General features: G+C 40.9%; 1 protein-coding gene across 1 annotated transcript in view; it reads left to right on the top strand.

Moving 5' to 3' along the window:
* Positions 1-18,440, top strand: part of igf1rb (insulin-like growth factor 1b receptor) — a 58,026-nt gene extending 39,586 nt beyond the window's left edge. Inside the window, exons 3-21 of the mRNA XM_085140181.1 lie at positions 1,285-1,591; positions 1,941-2,077; positions 3,496-3,640; positions 4,651-4,859; positions 5,092-5,218; positions 5,765-6,000; positions 7,400-7,567; positions 7,656-7,860; positions 9,132-9,436; positions 9,542-9,675; positions 10,478-10,637; positions 10,779-10,878; positions 11,762-11,832; positions 12,344-12,573; positions 12,712-12,819; positions 13,027-13,189; positions 14,090-14,219; positions 14,353-14,487; positions 15,568-18,440. Coding sequence (XP_084996307.1) covers positions 1,285-1,591; positions 1,941-2,077; positions 3,496-3,640; positions 4,651-4,859; positions 5,092-5,218; positions 5,765-6,000; positions 7,400-7,567; positions 7,656-7,860; positions 9,132-9,436; positions 9,542-9,675; positions 10,478-10,637; positions 10,779-10,878; positions 11,762-11,832; positions 12,344-12,573; positions 12,712-12,819; positions 13,027-13,189; positions 14,090-14,219; positions 14,353-14,487; positions 15,568-16,093 — 3,596 coding nt within the window. The 3' untranslated portion in view covers positions 16,094-18,440. The remainder of the gene's footprint in view (positions 1-1,284; positions 1,592-1,940; positions 2,078-3,495; positions 3,641-4,650; positions 4,860-5,091; positions 5,219-5,764; positions 6,001-7,399; positions 7,568-7,655; positions 7,861-9,131; positions 9,437-9,541; positions 9,676-10,477; positions 10,638-10,778; positions 10,879-11,761; positions 11,833-12,343; positions 12,574-12,711; positions 12,820-13,026; positions 13,190-14,089; positions 14,220-14,352; positions 14,488-15,567) is intronic.
* Positions 18,441-18,801: the final 361 nt, after the last annotated feature.

Raw genomic sequence — 18,801 nt, 5'->3', positions numbered from 1 at the left:
GGCTTGTGGCTCCCCATGGTTGGGTTGCCTTTTATAATAGTAAGACTAAGAAAACAAAAAATCAAATGTGGTTGGTTGGATATGAAGCAGCTTGCATGAGTATCTCATATGTGGCTCTCGGTGTATTTAAAAGCTTTAATCTGGGCGGGTGTGCATGCATGCATTGTCAGTCATTCACTGGTAAATGCAAATCATTTGTTCAGAACTGAAGCCAGTAGTGTCATAACAGAGGCATGTTCACACTGAAGGCTGTCTGATTATATTTATGTGTTATGGTTTTAGGTTCACTGCAAGCTCTGTTTGGTTGTTAAATATGGATTTGCATCAGTGGGAATAAATCAGTGTTGTTGTTTGCTCCAAAATTTTAACTTGTTTGTAGTGGTATTAAGGGCAAAATATTACATTTTGAATGGTGTGACGGTAGAATATTAAATACAAATATTTTTAAAAGTCCAAATTAAAACATAGAGGATATTGGCCTTTTGCAGTAGCTGCTCCTAAATGGTGGTACACACTCCCCCTTCACATCTGGAGTTATTTTAAAAGTCATTTAAAACACAGTTGTTGTTTTTTTGGCTTTTAAACCAGGCTGAGGTTTTAATGCTTTTTACTTTTCTTCTTCTTCTGCTGCTTCTTCTGCTGCTGCTTCTGCTTCTTCTTCTTCTTCCTCACAATTGTTTGTTAAGAAGTTTATGTTTGCTTTTTAGTTTCATGTTGATTAAAAGATTTACGTTGTTCTTTAAGTGTGCCAGGTAAATAATAATGGCACATGGCACTCTACGATTGTGCTACAACCTGGAAATTTGAAAACTTTTTTGGTATGCCTTCAGGGTGAGATTATCTTTCCTGCTGCAGCAAACCTACATGTGCATCATCTGTGCAAAACATTCACATAGGAAACGTATAAGGGAGCAGTTAAATCTGCAGTCATCTTTACTAAATGACCACTGGGGCTCGAGTAATAGAACATGTTATCAACTCAACTCAGGGTTTGCTGTTGGAGCCTCAGCCTCTCCATAGGCCAGAGTGTCTTTGAGCAAGATGATGGGATAGCACAGCAGCACTGCCATCATGTATTTGAGTTTCTGTGGATAGGTATATGAGAAACACTGAAAAGTGCTTTGAATTCTTGTAAAGCAGAAAATCAATTTTTAACTACAGGCCATGTACCTAAAAATTAATGTCATGTTCTGATGTTTTGTTTTGTTTTTTTATTGTTTTTTTTATTATTTTCTGGGGAAAATTGTCTGACTAAAATACTCCCCTTTCTTTCTGTCTCCACAGTGGGGTGCCCAGAGATGTGTGCACTGCGAGCGTGCACAGCAGACGGCGAGTGCTGCCACCCTCAGTGTCTGGGCAGCTGCACAGTCCCCGATAGTGACACAGCATGTACTGCATGTGTGCATTACTATTACCAAGGCCGCTGCATGGCTGACTGCCCCCCAGGCACCTACAAGTTCGAGGGCTGGAGCTGCATCAGCGCCGAGCTTTGCTCCAAAGCCCAATTTACCGACCTTGACAGATACGTTATCCATGGAGGAGAGTGCATGCCTGAATGTCCATCTGGGTACACACGCGCTGCACCAAACAGGTGAGCTGCTGTTCAACCTGAATTTACCCTGGTTTAACACCCTCCTTATTGTTGCTTTGCTAATATTGAATTTAGTTCAATTCTTACTGTTAGCTTAGAGACAGCCAGCCATCATAGTCTCTGTATGGCCTTCAAAATAGTGAAGGCCGTTAAGCATGCCGAGGAATTTCACCTAGACATGCTTTGGCTGCTTCTGTGAAATGTTGACGTCAAATCTTTCAGGGACAGAAATTTTAAAAAAGAAAGAAAGAAAAAAAAAAAAACACCAAACCAGTTTGGCAAATAGATGTCTGTCAGGAACGACGCTGTACATTCACTGTCTCCTGCCTTTCTCTCTGTCTGTCTCCAGTATGTTTTGCACAGCTTGTGATGGTCTGTGTGATAAAGTATGTGATGGGAAGGTCATCGACTCCATGACTGCTGCTCAGTCTCTCAAAGGCTGCACTGTTATCAAAGGCAACCTGCAAATCAACATCCGCAGAGGCCGTGAGTACTGCGGTGTAACACAGCAATACGACTGTTAATACTCGCATTTCTTTGTGAGGGAGGCCTGAGGAGTTTCTCAGCTGGTGTAGAACATTATAAAGATCTGTTATATTCACACCGTTAAATCAGACGTAAAAAGAAGTTATCACAGATTTTGCTACTTGAGAAAGTCACATGAGAACTCAACAATTTGAATATATTTTATTGTGCATTCAGGGAAGCTATCCTCATGGATTACAACAGTTTAAAAATAGTTCTATAATAACATTATTTTACAGTAACAAGGTAATTTCCAGTTCAAAATAATCCTTATTTATCTCCTCTTGGGCCTTTGTGCAGCCTGTGATTTAATCTGCTGACTGAAACAACCTGGTTCAGTTCCCCTGTCTCTACCTTTAAGCTACCTTTGCTCTTATTGGCTTCCCTTCATAAATAGAAGGTTTGTAAATAGTAGGTGGGTGGAGCTTTTGTGCTCACAGCCAGAGCTCTCAGGGTTTAACCCATAGGTGTCAAACTCTGGCCCGCGGGCCAAATTTGGCCCGCAGCCTAATTACATTTGGCCCGCAAAGCCATACCAAATTACTATTAGAGCTGGCCTACTGGTATTATACAGCTAATATATATATTGTTTAGTATTAAGCTTTGCTTGTTCCATATTCAGTTTTTCAGCAAAACTTGTTTGAGTCCATAAGAAAAGATTCATTCTTATATCTAGAGGAAGATTTTTTTTTTTCAATAAATATTAATGTTAGCCCGTGACTTTGTTCCAGTTTTGAATTTTGGCCCACTGTGTATTTGAGTTTGACACCCCTGGTTTAACCCATATGAAAAGTGCTGGCACACTCCAAAGCAGTTTTAAACTTTAAACAAAGAAAAATAACCAGGTTTGTTTTTTGTAAGCGGGACTCAAGCTTAACGCATTTATGATTATCATATGGCCAGAAATGACAGGAAAATGTTGATACCTCTGTTAATTAGGTTCTACAGACGTTTTGGATGAAACACTTGTTTAGTCATATGTCTGAAGGTCCATTTTGTTCCAGGAATAAGTCCTGGCCATGTGCCTAAGATAAACATATTACATATATCTGCTTACTTTCACACAGAATAGAGTCAACCGTCTGAAATGTTTTAGTGCCCGTTTTAGTGTGAGTTTTCACTCATGGTGATTGCTTGTACACATGCTGAAATTTTAGCCATGTTTAAAAATTAGCATCCATCATTGTAACAGCATATATATGACAGGAAATGCGTAAAATGATAATAAGTCCCCTTTAAGCCAGCAATGAAATACTAAAGGGTAAAATGAACAGAATCAACTTTTGGAGATTTATTTTCCTGGATGATTGAGAATGCATCAAGACGGTAAAATGCATCAATAGATAAATGAATGTGTTTGTGACGGTCTGTGTGTTTAGATAACATGGTGGCAGAGCTGGAAAGTTTCACAGGTCTGATCCAAAGGGTGACCGGTTACGTACGGATCATACACTCGCACACACTGAGCTCGCTTGCATTCCTTCGGAGCCTGAGATACATCGATGGAGAAAACCTCCATGAAGAGTAAGAACACACACACTTCTCTACGTGGATAAACATACAGCCAAGGTTTTAATCTCAATGCCTTACAGTGGAGACGGATGTTTGTGCATTGGGACACGCTGAGCTGATTTCTTCTCATGTACTTTTCTCAAGGATTCACCTGAATATTAATTAGTTCTATTCATTTATTCAATTCTGTTTTATTAGTTTAGTGCCACTTCACAGTAAACATTGCCTCAAGGTGCTTTATAGTGTTAGGTAAAGGTAAAGGAAAAAGTTCTCTCTCTCATTTTACTTTTGAAAACTCTAGGAACCACAAAAAATTAGTGCTCAACAAACACAACTCTTGAGTAACTACATTTTCAGCTAATATATAAGAATGATGTGATCCAACATCCTCAAGATGTTCAATCGTTAGTGAAAAAAGTTAAACAAAACTTGAACAAGTGCAGTTGTTTGTTATTTGTTTGTGAATGAGGTATAACCTCCAACAGTCCCAGGAAAGGTTCTCTCAGGGTCATTGAGAGGCCTTCGTCTCCCTCCTCCATCTGTTTGTGTTCACAGGAATCTTACTGTCCCAAGGCCCACATTACAGTCATTCCTTGATGTCTGGGTGTTACCCAGAGAATCATAAAAAAACCTCCTCTCCAGCACACAAAAAAATGTCAGCCCCTGGTTAATCGGATTTGCCAGGTGATTTTTATCCTGCTGTCAAGCAGTCCCTCTGCTGTCTAACTGGGTCATTAAACCTCCAGCTAGAAGAGAGATCTACCGAGAAGAGTAAAATAGCTACATTTTGTTCAATTAGCATAGCTTCCCCTAATAGACAAGTCACTAGTGGATATGTTGTGTAGTTTTCCATTACGTGCTGAAAATAAGGCCTTAACCTTGGTGGGAAAGTTGGCTCTCAGCCTAGCATGAATCACTATACACACAATACACTCATAGATAAACATACACGAATGAATGTAGAACGAAGCAGCATATTGATGACTGTAATCCATTCATCTCCTCCTCTTTCTGCCCTCTAGCATGTATGCCTTCTCTGCATTCGACAACCAACAGTTACAGTATCTTTGGGACTGGAAGCAGCACAATCTGACCATCAAAACAGGAAAGCTGTTCTTCAGAGCCAACCCTAAGCTGTGCATGTCCGAGATCCGCAAAATGTGGAACAAAACCGGCATCCAGGCCCGCTTTGATGAGAGTGATTTCCGAAACAACGGCGACAGAGCCAGCTGTAAGGGTCAAAATGAGCTTCAGTTTGAAAACCACAAACATTTAAATTGCTATGTCCAGTTCATGTGCTGAAGTTACTCTAGTTTACTAGAAGTTTGCAAACACCTCTTTTGAGCGTGATGCTGTTCTGCTTCTTATGTCAGTATTTACTGTGCCACTCTGTCAACACTAATTGCTGCATATTAATGCACACATACTGAAGAGCTTTTTTCCCCTCCTTGCTCCCTCCATAGGTGAAAGCACTATTCTGAAATTTAAGTCTAACAGCACCAGCAGCACAAGGATCAAGCTGACATGGCAGCGCTACCGGCCCCCTGACTACAGAGACCTCATCAGCTTCATTGTCTACTACAAGGAAGCGTATGTTTTTTGTTTATTTTGTTTATCTGCAGGCTGAGTGTTACTGAGCTGAATCTTAATCCCACCCCTTTATCAGCCAACATGTTTTAAGTTAACTGTCAGAGGTTAGGTTTCAGAAACATTAACAGGACTTTAAATACAGGAAATTTTACTTTAATCAAGTTTTATATTAACTCGGTACGTAGTTTCACAAATGTCCAGAGAATCAGCAATAGGAAATCTCACTTAATGGTTTTCCAGCCACAACTATCGGGCGAATATTAGGAGCTGACTTTAAGTGGACATTTAAGTGTTAAATCGTTGCAGAAGAATGAGGGGAAAAACTGATGCAAAGACATGATGTATTAAAAATGGTGAGCCAGGCAACAAACAAATACAGCAAAGTAAAAAACACGATGGAAATGTGGTCTTTCTGTCTGTGTTAACTATTATTCTTAGGAAGATGCGATTTTTGTGTTTTGCTGACATTCTTCAGTTGTGTAATAAAGAACATGTGAATTAAATAGGTGTACAGTAATAAATTAATAATTCGCCCTTTTCTTCCAGGCCCTACCAGAACATCACAGAGTTTGAGGGACAGGATGGCTGTGGCTCCAACAGCTGGAATATGGTGGATGTGGAGCTGAGGCCTGACAAGGAGTCAGATCCTGGAGTTCTTCTGTCCAACCTGAAGCCGTGGACACAGTATGCGATCTTTGTTAAAGCTATCACACTCACAGTGGAGGATAGACACATGCCAGGAGCCAAGAGCAAGGTGGTCTACATCCGCACGAGCCCCTCAGGTAAACACCACAACAGCACAGATCAAATGTTACAGACTCTTACAGTTTGTACTTTCTTCTCTCTAAAGGTGGAGAAAGTACTTTTTTGTTCGTTAGAATAACCAGGGAGTTAAAGAGCAAAATTGTTGTTTGACTAAGCCGACACTAAATATCCCCAAGTAATGCCTTTGTTTTCATTCAACATAAGCAGCTGAAATGGGAAGGGAGATTTAAATAAAATGACATTTATGTAGCACTTTTCTGGTGTTACTGACTTCTCAGTGCTAGACACTGCAAACCCCATTTTCACCCACACGTTCATATACTGCTTTATTCTTCAGTGTGTTATCTATTTCAAAACCATCTGTCCAGGGCAGTATACACTCTGGACAGGTCACCAGTCCATCCTAAGGCCAGCACAGAGTGACAAACAACCATTCATGCCTACGATCAATTTAGAATCGCCGATTAATCTAACACGCACGTCTTTGGACTGTGGGAGGAAACCAGAATATGTAGGGAGAACCAACATGCGCACAGGGAACACAAGCAAACAGCACAATCTAACCAGGAAGCTTCTTGCCATGAGGCAACCGTGCAAACTACAACTGGTGCCGTTTAACCCAACCCAAAAATAAAGATTCATCATTTGGTTTTAGTGCCAAAGTTAATCGTAAACTAATCAGTCAAAAAAACCAAAAAAACATATTTGCCTTGTCCATATCTTTAGTTGCAGAATTGCAGGTATCCTGCTGTGGCCATGTTTTCACCACCACTGCATTGTAGCTTTGTATGTGTTGTTCGACTCCCCTCTATCGTTCGGTCTAAACAATCCCAAAGGGGCATTACTGTATCCCCACCAATGCATAGAATGTTTTTCAGCTGGCTTTCTGGCCTTACTGTTTGGCTGCTGCCATACTGTCACTGACCTCTGGTGGTTTGAATTAGCAACTGCTTTATTTCCTTATTAATTTAACAAAAGTAGCAAACAACTGTGATGTTACTGAAAATCATATCCTTGGAGTATATTTTTATACTAAATGATTTGGTGTACCTTAAAACCACTGTACAGCATATGCTTAGTTGCTACTTGTTTTGCAAATAGAAGTGGATTATTTCTCTGTCAGAATTAAAGCATTTCTGGATTTTATCCAAACATACTGAAAGGAGATGGAGAGGAAGACTGTTTGAAATAAACACAGCTGCAAGTCAAAGAGATGGAGAAAATCTGATTTAAACAAACTGTAATATACTGCAGTAATTAGATGAAATGGAAGGCTGCTTTAAATAAGTCCAGCTGCAGTGTAAAGACATAGCAGCACTGTGATGTCAGACGATCACATCTGCACTGGCAGCCTGAAGGAGAAAAGAGTTTACTCAAAAGTTGTTAGAAATCAGTTTATGTCTCTGTGCCTCTCAGCACCCTCCATGCCTCAGGATGTGCGAGCGTACTCCAACTCATCCACTCAACTGGTGGTACGCTGGTCGCCCCCTGTCTCAGCGAATGGCAACCAGACGTACTACTTGGTAAGATGGCAGCAGCAAGCGGAAGACCGAGAGCTCTATCAGCACAATTATTGCTCCAAAGGTACACACACAGGCATAAACTTCCATTGCCACCACTGCTGCTAATAATTAAGTCACAAACGGACTACAAATCTTTCTTTCTCCTGCAGAGTTGAAGATTCCCATTAGGATCGCTGCCATAGGGGTGGGAGACCAGGAAGAGGAGACAAAGCCGACTAAACTAAATCCAGATGGGGCAGGTAAAGGCTGTTGTCCCTGCCCCAAATCAGTGGAAGACCTGGAGGCTGAAGCTGCTGACGCCTCTTACCGAAAAGTCTTTGAAAATTTCCTGCACAACTCTATTTTCACACCAAGGTGATTAACCCAAGATCGTTATTTCTCCATGTGGCACAGCCGTTGTGTAGCTACGGCAACATTTAACTTGATTTTTACCCCTATGTGAACTAACCAAATATCTATGCATGCACAATTTGAGTAATTTTTCAGGTTAGCAAAACAGAGATCAGTTTCTTCCTTTGGTCTTTAGTCATTATACAGTATAATTATGCATAGCAGTTACAAGAAAAAAGCCTAATGAGGAGTGATAATTCAGTCGTTATATTTATTTTTTTCCTTCTTGAAATTTCCCTACAAATGTATTTACTTTTTCTTCATTTCCCTGCATAGTGGCTCAGCTTCTGTTTGATTTCGGATAGTGATAGGTAGTCACCCTGCTGCATTGCACTTCGGACATCTGCATCACATTATTTCTTTATGTCCCAACACACATGTGCAAGTCCATTGGGAATAATTAGTCCTTGGTGTGTTTTGCCAGGCGAGAATAAAGGGATTTGTGTACTTCCATCTAAAGATAAACATCAAGTGTCATCATATATTCTGCACTTACTTTTGAACTTACCTTTAACAGATGTGTGCAAACCAACATGAATGGGACAGTATCTGTAAACTCTGCTGATGTGATCATTACACGCCTACCAGAGTCTATTACGGATTGGCTGGAACTGTTTAACTATAATTAGCCAAAGAAAACATTTCTTTCTTGGTGTTAGAAGAAATATAATTGAGGATAAATTTTCAAAAGCCATTTAAAAGGTGTCCACATTTCATTCTGTTTGAGACAAAACCATGGCAATAACATTGTCTGGTATTCCATCCAATGAAATATTATGAAATAAAGGCACATACGGGAAACTACTTGGTAATCTCTTGTTGCTCAGCTGTGTTAGTGGGTCTGATATATCACATTTCGGCACATACTGTGTGCTTTGCCTGTAAGAGTTTAGTAACTAGAAAATTAACTGAGCTGTTCAGTAATTCTGTTTACAGTGTTCCTACCATGCTTCATCCGAGCTGCTGAACCAAAAGCCAAGTGGCAACAAAAACAAAACAGATCACTTAAAACGTCAAGTTTGAGCAAAGTATTCCAGTAACTCTGGAATCAGCACAAACCTAAAGAGCTAAGAAGTAAACAACAGACAGGTTTCAGCGTCTTGTGATTTACCGCAGTGTTTCAGATTCTGCTCCAAATTATGAAAAATTGGCTTGTTGCACTCAGGTTGGGCTTAATGTCACTTAAAATGCACCTGTTTCACACTTAGAATTTCTCCTCTGACTCTACTTTTCAGGCCAGCAGATCGTCGCCGCAGAGATCTGTTTGGCATCGCCAACTCTACTCACTCCCGCCGCAACCACCTGCACGGCAACAGTAGCACTGCCCCTCCTCTTCAAGCCGCTGGCAACAGCAGCACCCCTGAACAGGATCCGGCAGACCAAGAATTTGAATTCATTGAGCAATCAGTGACAGAACGTGAGCTGCAGATCTCTGGCTTGCAGCCTTTTACGGTTTACCGCATCGATGTTCACGCGTGCAATCGACAGGTCGTACGTTGCAGCGCAGCGGAGTTCGTTTTCTCCAGAACCAAGCCTGCAGGTCAGCAATTTGTTTTGAAACATTACAGGCAACTGGGACACACATGACCAAGCTGTGATTGCATTGATACCCATTGTAATTAAACTCTGGCTGTGATTTTTCCAGAAAAAGCCGATGACATCCCGGGTCCAGTGACCTGGGAAGGCCACGAGGACTGGGTGTTTCTGCGTTGGCCCACGCCGCCTCGTCCCAACGGACTTATCCTCATGTATGAGATCAAGTTTAAACTGGGTGCTGAGGTAGGACAACTTCCTTTGTTTCCAGTGAATTCAGTAGTTTATTCAGAATTCTTTTTGCTCGTAGATCATCTTCTCCTCTGTATGAAGTGATTAATCTGAAGTAATACTTATAATAGTGATAACTTTTGAGACTGGTAGGAAGTTCACAAAGTACATTGAAGCAAAAAGAACAGATGCTAATAGCAAAAGAAAAACAAAAAAGGGATGTGACATCAAAGCAAGTCTATAAAAATGAGCTTTAAAGAAGAGATTTTTATGTTATCCAGTCTGACTGTCTGCCAGTCATTTAGCTAGAGCCATTTCACGTTTGCAAGTATCAAAGTCAACGCCATAATCTCTCATTTTCCCTTTAATGAAAAACAAATGATCACTATTCCTTTAGTCTTCACTGCACAACACAGAATTTCAGTTTAACCTAATGCTGTGAAAATGTTGGGAAGTCAGTTCTGACGCACAGAATGTGATGCAGAAGGGTGCTCATGTTAAAATGTGCTCATTTTAAATGCAGAACAGATTGAACCAACAAACAGGAGTTAAGTTTTAGAAACGCCATAAAAACAGTGGCAACGCTGGGTCTCAGAAGTACATGCTAACCAATCAAATATGCCACTGACCAGACATGAGACTTATTATTTATTCATCTTGAGGCAGAATGGGTCTGGCACCCTAAACCCTGTCCTTACTATTTATTGCACAGTACAAATTAAAAACAGCAGGCCCTTGGATGTTTGATTTGGATTTAGTATAACTTACTCCATAATAAGCTCTCTTTTCTCTGTGTGTGTGCGTGTGCGTGTGTCAGACTGAGAAGCATGAATGTGTATCTGGTCAAATGTATCGGGCCCAGCGTGGCGTTCGGCTGTCCAACCTCAGTCCAGGAAACTACTCAGTCAGAGTGAGAGCCACGTCTCTGGCTGGCAATGGCTCCTGGACACAAACTGTGGATCTGTATGTGGCTGAACGTAAGTAAGACGCATGCGGTCACACATCATTAGAGTTGATTTCACCATTTTTTAAAACAAAATGTTGTGCCTTTTTGTTTTCTAACAACTGAATGACGTCAAAACTACCAATGATATTAATCAAACTGTTCAACCCAGCAGGATATGAAAATATCTTCTACGCCATGATCTTCGTTCCCATCTCCATCGTCATCTTCATCTGCCTTCTGATTGGAGTGATGGTTGTTCTCAACAGGAAAAGGTTTGTGCACAACAAGTGTTTCATCAGCTACGAAAGATCTATCCTGAGAAAGAGAATGCCATACTTTTCCCGAAAGAAACGCGACCCTGTATTAGGAAAAGAAAAACAAAATGAAAGGCATATGGGCATGTACTTTTCTTCCTTTTTCTTCCCCAAAATAAGCACTTAAACAACGTACTAATGGGTGGTTTGGTCACACTGTGATCCACAGTCACTCAACCAACACACTAACCAAAGCAAAAATGCTTTTGCCAATTGTAGTCCATAAAACTAAGTGGCAAATAAAGCTAGAATTCCATCTGTTACGTGATTGGCACCCTGTTGTATGTGGGGTTGTAATATTTAGTGTTTATGTTGAAATACCAAAATTATCCTGAAGAGAACTGAAGAAAGAAATTTGCATGATTTGAACTCAAAACAACCTGAAGTAATGTGAAGTAATGAGTCTCCAGAAGAAATTAGCAACACCTGTCATACTATGATTTTACTTTAGGGCCTGTTAATCTTTTTTTCTTCTTTCTGAGCCAGCCACAGTAGATTTTCCTAATTGAAATACTACAATACTTGTTTTCACACGTGCACGGCAACAACTTCTCTAGTTTGTAAATCAGTCAGTCGTTAACCTGTCCATTTCTTAGTACGAAGATCAAGTGCTAGAGAGCTGTGCATTGCTGCCTCCTGCTCTATCCAGGCACTGTTATGCCTAACAAATGCCGAGTATATCTGGGAGTGTAAATGCATCTGAAGCAAAAGTTCACCTGTGTCAATGTTGCATTTTACTAGTATTATTTGTAAAATAAAAAATTTGATGTGCCTGATTATACCCTTATGCACGCTCCCTGTTCTGTGTCTCTAAACATTTTTTTTTATTTTTTTTTGTCAGGAACAGTGATCGGCTCGGAAATGGAGTTCTGTACGCTTCAGTGAACCCAGAGTACTTCAGCGCAGCAGAAAGTGAGTGAAGTTAAGCATTCCCGTCCATTCAGTGGCCTTTAGTTGAAAAACAAAACATTTGATAAGTACCTGTGATCAGCACTGCTGAGATGGAAATCTTGGTTATTAATAAGACTGCCTCAGCTTCAGCCACCATACACCTATAGGAATTTAAATCACATTTATAACCTATGCACATTAATAATGATGATGTTGGACCAGGGAGCAAAGTAAGCCATTGCAGCCAGTTTCTATCTAAATTTATCACTAATTTAAAGCCTTGAAAATATATTACACTTGTACAACAATCACAATCGACCAGAAAACAACTGCAGTAATAACTAATAATTTGTCAGCTGGACTCTCTCCACTAGAGCGAGGCTAGCTAATGTGTTTTTGAAAGATTGAATCTTTACATCACTATCTCTCTGTCTGCTTTGTTAAATAGCTAACACTGGACGTGGATAGGCAGCACACATCAGAAAGTAATCACGCTTCTTTTGCTAACATAGAAATGCCTTTTTCTGTTCAGTGTATGTACCAGATGAGTGGGAAGTGGCACGGGAGAAGATCACCTTGAGCCGGGAGCTTGGCCAAGGGTCATTCGGCATGGTGTACGAAGGCATAGCCAAAGGTGTGGTCAAAGACGAACCAGAGACGCGTGTTGCCATTAAGACTGTTAATGAGTCGGCCAGCATGAGAGAGCGGATTGAGTTCCTCAATGAAGCCTCCGTCATGAAGGAGTTCAATTGTCATCATGTGGTATGTGCTCACATAAATTCAGATCTTACGGAGAAATTAGGGTAGTTCATATTTTCTGACTAGTTAAGAAGAAATGGCCACATGGTTACATCAGTTCCCTTTGTTACCTGTGTTTGAATCATTATATGTTTGTTGCAGGTTCGTCTCCTGGGAGTGGTCTCTCAGGGCCAGCCCACCCTGGTTATCATGGAACTGATGACCCGAGGAGATCTAAAAAGCTACTTGCGCTCCTTGCGACCTAAAGAGGTAGTAAATTGTCGTCATAGTGATCCGCAGAAAATGAGTACTGAATAAAAACAAAGCTAAAGATTTAATCTGTAGGGTTTTTTTGCATGATAGTAACTTAATTGTATCTCTATCCAGTGTAATGCAATGTTGTAATTAAGTGCAGTGAGAGAGTATCACCTGTGGGTCAGATAATTCATGTTCGCTTGTTCTCCATCATGTCTCCAGCAACAGTGGTCCAGCCTATCTCTCCCTCCTCTGAAGAAGATGCTTCAGATGGCAGGGCAGATTGCTGATGGCATGGCTTACCTCAACGCCAACAAGTTTGTCCACCGAGATCTGGCAGCCAGGAACTGCATGGTAGCCGAGGACTTTACTGTTAAGATCGGAGGTAAAGGATGAGTCTTGTCACTGGGAGCATGCTCACTAAGTGTAAACTCAATTATAGAGTAAAGTAGAAAACACACCAATAGCATCATTAGCTATTTTCTAGACAGTTATAGCTACAATGATGTGCCTTGTTAAAATGTCTAAGGCTCATGTGATGTGCTGTCTAAGGGTGTTGTCACATCTTCTGTGTTTAGTCAGTTTAAATTGAACTGTTCTGTTTGTGCAGATGCTAGCACAGTAATAGCACTTGGCAGCGAACCAAAGCAACTGCGCTGAAACCCTTTAGAGGAGGTCTCACTGCAGTTCCAAATGAATTCCAGAGCAGTTCGTTTATGGTGGGAACGTGATCCAACCCCCATCCGAACCAACTACAAATGCTTTGGATTCTGAATGGGGCAAGGCACTGTTAATGCCTGTACGGGCTAGCAGCTAGCCATGACATGAGCTTAAATTCTCCTTCCTCTCTGATAGTCCAGAACACAGCACTTTCTTCCTGTATTTGCTTTTGTTGCTTCCATCCACAGAAACTTCTGGCCAATGAGGGGACTGGGTTGTAGTCATGCATTTTGCTTTGCTTGGAGTTTACTTGGATTTTTCTCTGTGTGAAAACAAACCAAACTGCAGGGAAAAGCTACAAGTTTACAAACTGATTAACTGATTCGGACCAGAGTAAACAAACCACAGGTGTGAAAACACCCTAAGTGATGGCAGTGAATGTAATGCTGTTTTAAGAGTTATAATACCAGTAAAAAGCACCACGGTATGAAATACGAACCCACTCAAATTACACCAAGAAGTCAGAAAAAATTTGAAAGCATTTCTATCGAATGAAGTGACTGTTTTTTGCTTCACTTTCTTACTTTTGGTCTGTGTGCGCTTGTGTTTGTGTGTGTGTGAGTAGATTTTGGCATGACCAGAGACATCTATGAGACAGATTACTACCGCAAAGGTGGTAAAGGTTTGCTCCCAGTACGCTGGATGTCACCCGAGTCCCTGAAAGACGGAGTCTTTACCACCAACTCGGATGTCTGGTAAGCAGACGCATGAAAACACATATGGTGACTTCATTCTGTGTGTATACCGCTTCCAAAAATATGTCATCATTGTCATAAAGATAATGGAAAACACACTTTTTTGCCCCCCTCCCCATTTCCCTCTATACAGGTCATTTGGGGTTGTGCTGTGGGAGATTGCCACTCTGGCAGAACAGCCCTACCAAGGTCTCTCTAATGAACAAGTTCTCCGTTTTGTCATGGAGGGGGGGCTTCTGGAGAAACCTCAGAACTGTCCCGATATGCTGTAAGACACACAAACTCCACACTGCACATTCACATAAAATGCTCTCATGTCTGTTTTCCTCTTCTCCGCTGGTTAATTTTAATTATCCACTCAGTGAAGCGGCACTGCTGCCCTTCAGCCTGTGGTCTCTGGATTTGCTGAGCTGCAGTACTGATTGCCTTCACAGCCCATCTATATTTCAGTGTGTGAACTTGTATTCTTTAAGATGTGTTTCTTCTTAATGTGAAACAGCCGCAGTATAAATCCACATCAAAAGAGTCATGAGTGTCACAGACAAATTTGGCAACCAACAAGAAAACACTGAAGGATGCATCAGATGGTGAAGTCATGCGGAGAACAAATGTGAAGTCCCAGGGTTTGCTCTCTTCCCTAACAGCAGCAATTTTATAAATAATATTATTCATTAGCATATCTAGAAAATACGGTCTTACTAGTGCACTTCCTTGGTTAATAATAATATGTCCTAATTGTTTGGTTTGCAGCAGACCTCATCTCTTGCTTTACAAAATAAAAATCAGCCCCAGTTTGACATCCTGGAGCTGCCACTTCTGAAAAAAACACTTCTAGGTGCATTACTGCCCCCTTCTGGTTGTAGTAGCATGTTTGATACTACCAGGTACCAGTAAACACAAGAGAAAACATTGATTCTAAGAAGATAAATATTGGTGTAAATTATTATTATTATTTTTTTAAGTGACCATTTTAGAAATAGAGGAATCCACCTTACAGCAACTCTAAAACAAGTTAAGATGCTTCTTTAATCCACTCAAACTGCAGTGTAAGTTTGATAAGTTATGACTGCTTGAGTCATAAATTGTTTGTCAGAATCAGGTTGGCTGCAGAGCTCTCTGTGCTGGATGCATGTGAAGGCAGCATCAGCTCAGCAGTTCATAAACAAGAAGCGAGTGCACGAGGGTCATACAGCCATTTTAGCAACAGAAAGCAAACATTTGGCAAAAGTAAATATTGGTTTGTTGGTAGGAAAGTACAGTTCCTCTGGATAGGGTCATTACTGCAGGAGGACATGTTGTTGCTGAATACTGACCTGACCTATTTGTGTGTGTTTGTGTGTGTTTGCAGGTTTGAGCTGATGCGAATGTGTTGGCAGTACAATCCTAAGATGCGTCCATCCTTTGTTGAGATCATCAGCAGCATAAAGGATGAGCTGGACCCGTGTTTCAGGGATGTCAGTTTCTTCTACAGCGCCGATAACAAGCCCCCCGATGCGCCGCAGCTCCACCTGGAAAAGCTAGACAACATGGAAGATGTTCCTCTGGACGCTCCGTCATCGACACAACTGCAGCAGACTCCAGCTCCCCAACAGACGCCCCCTTCCCCGAGCTCAGAAGCACCACCTGGCCCATCGCTAGCTCCCAGCTCACCTTCCTCTCCCTGCACGTCGAGAGCTGCCATGGACAAGCACCCCTCCGGCCAGCAAGCAGCTAATGGGCTGTCGGGGGCGGGGCACGCAGCGGGGGCGGGGCTCGGGACAGGCTCGAGCGTCGCAATGCGGCCGTCTCTGGACGATCTGCCACCATACGCGCACATGAATGGAGGACGCAAAAATGAGCGTGCCATGCCTCTCCCGCAGTCCTCTGCCTGCTGATTGGACGACCCACCAGACTGCAAACCTTCCATCTGCTGGACATCTCAGTGGATGGAATAAAAAAAATTTTGTTGTTGTTGTTTTGGGGAATTTTTTTGTTTGTTTTTTAAATCAAATACAGCAAAGCGCGTGGTCCACCAGCTGGATGTGACCATTCAGTGAGACTCACAGGAAGACGGAGCAAACATGTTCTTCTTTTTCTTTTTTTCCTTTTCATAAAGTTTTGGTTTCTACCAGCTGGCTGTCCAACGTGACACTGCCCTCGAGTGGGAAGATCAAAAACACTACAAATAAGAAAAATATCAATAATTTGGGAGATCTCTTTCTCTCTCTTTATGGCTGAACTTATTTTATAATCCATCATTTGTTACTTTTTTATATGTATTTACAAATGGGAGAAGAAAAATCTATAGGCCTTTATATAAAACGAGCAGCGTTTTGTTTGCTTTTGAACGGGCATTATGGTGAAAACGTTAAGCATATCTAATGAATAAGAAACTTGTCGGTCGTTCAGTAGTGTGGTTGCTCTGCAGGCTGGGTGTCAGCGTAATGCCGGATCAACAGCCAACTCGCTGAAACAAACAACCAGAGGGGGAAAGGTCAATTCTGCCAAATTTATTGCCAAATTTATACTGTTTGTCAGATTCTCTCTTCTGCAGTTTTGCCCTGTAATTCTCCAACCCACTCCATTGAAAATTAAAGCAAAAAAAATCTGCTACTGCACTATTTTGAAATAAAAGGGATATTACCTTCCCTCTACAGTGCTACACTACAGCAAATCTGACATTATAGACTGAAATTATCTGAAATTGAGCCACATCTTTTCACAAAGTGCTGTACCATTACGGTTAAACCGCCAAATACAGTCCATAAAGAAGCAAAAAAAAAAAAAAAATTAAAAAAACAAACAAACTCAAAGCGAGGACTGCGGATGGAAAAAGTGTAAATGGGAAAAACAAACATAAACACGAGTTGTACAACGTCTCTCAGTCGGGGTTCTCCGAGTTCAGAGGCGTCTTTGTTGTTGTATTCGAACAGGTATTTTTTTAGGCTAGTCATCGGTCTCCAACATTTACAACATCTCTCTGTGGGCAGAGCATTTATGTACACACCAGTTGTTTGTGTCACTTTTCTAACTTTTCTACAGTTGGAGACATTCATCGTGTACAGAAAGAAGCTGCTATTCCTTATTTCTCTTTGTGGTTGTAATATAGTCAATATCTATATATTAAAAAGAGAAAAAAAAAACTCCTTCAGGTTGGATCTACGAACGTTTCAACTACAGTCCATTTTTTTAATGCTTGTAACTGTGTAAAGTGTATCTGAGCTGGTTTCGTTTCTGTGTTTGCGTATAAGGTACGACTATTTGCCTTGTGTTTTGAAACACTTCCCCTCCCATCTAATTAGGGGACAGCGATGGGGGGGCGGCGACCATCGGTGTTCTTGTGCTCTCTCGGGACCCTTTTGCATCAGTCCTCTATGGTTTGGACTAAACCGCTTCTACCCATCATTATCACTCTAAGAGGCCAGGTGTCCCAACTAAATCTCAGGTCAAAGAGGAAAGTTTAATCCTGTTCTACTTTCCCGTTTGTTTTCTTCTTCTTTTTTTTTTCCTTGTTCTGTCAAACCCAGAGACATCCAGCCTGGTGTGTGTTAAACCTCGGTCTCATTCTTATTCTCTCTGACTGCGTTTCTTTTTTTAACAATACTCAAAAGCAGTGTTTTTACAACCGAATGGTTGTCAGGCTGCGTTTGATTTGACCTTTACACTTATGTGCAGAAACCTAATACTGACAAAATGTAGAAGTGAGACATTTCAAAATGTAGCATTAAACACTGATAAACAATACTGTTAGTTAAATAATTCAGAAGGCATATTAAAGGAAAGAAATATGTAATTTATGATAATCTTCTATTATACCAGCTCATCACCTTAGTTTCCCCCTTTTTTTTGGAGGGTTTGTGCACACTTGCTGTTTGTTTAGTGCCTTTTAGCCACCTAGCAGCAAGAATACACTAAAAGGGGGCACGCAGCGGGGTCGGGGCGAGCTAATCCTAGTTATCTACCTGAGCCACCTGGTTAACCCAAGCTAACTTATTATAAAACAAACTCCAGAGTAAAAAATAAGTTACTCACTTTAATTACTCCTTTATTTGTTACCAACTATACAGGTGATAAGTACAGTTTACATTTTTTACCTGAAGCATTTTACCCAGCGAGAAAATATTAACACATTTTCTTGCTGGCTCATGCTAGTTATACCTTTTTTTTCTGGTTTATTATGAAAGAAAAGTGTTCATTAAATCATATGCTGCCATAATATGCCCTAATTCATGGTAAAAACAAGAGCCGAATATGAAGATAATTGTGTTAAAAATGTGGTATTTGTACCAGAAATGGTCCTCATGCTAGTTTAGTTGGAGGAAAAAAGGTTAGCTGTAGCTAAGTGGCTAGCAGCTCTGTCAGATGATCCCCACACATGCATAAAAGTCCTGAAAAAGTAATTAATGACCAGATTAATCATTAAATGTGTGCCAAAACCCTCCCAAAATCTCGGGCAATAAAAGATAAAAAGATGTATAAAGTGTTCTTTTTAGTCCGCATTGTAATCATTTAGCTAACAGTATTATGTGAACTCACATTTCTTTTTTTCTGATACTGCATTTTGTCAGTTTCAGGGCTCTGTGTTAGTGCCGTGTGCAAACCT

Source organism: Neolamprologus multifasciatus, chromosome 1 (assembly GCF_963576455.1).
Source record: "Neolamprologus multifasciatus chromosome 1, fNeoMul1.2, whole genome shotgun sequence".
NCBI lineage: Eukaryota > Metazoa > Chordata > Actinopteri > Cichliformes > Cichlidae > Neolamprologus > Neolamprologus multifasciatus.
The sequence above is the reverse complement of the archived record's forward strand: the minus strand, read 5'-3'. Positions and strand labels throughout refer to the sequence as shown.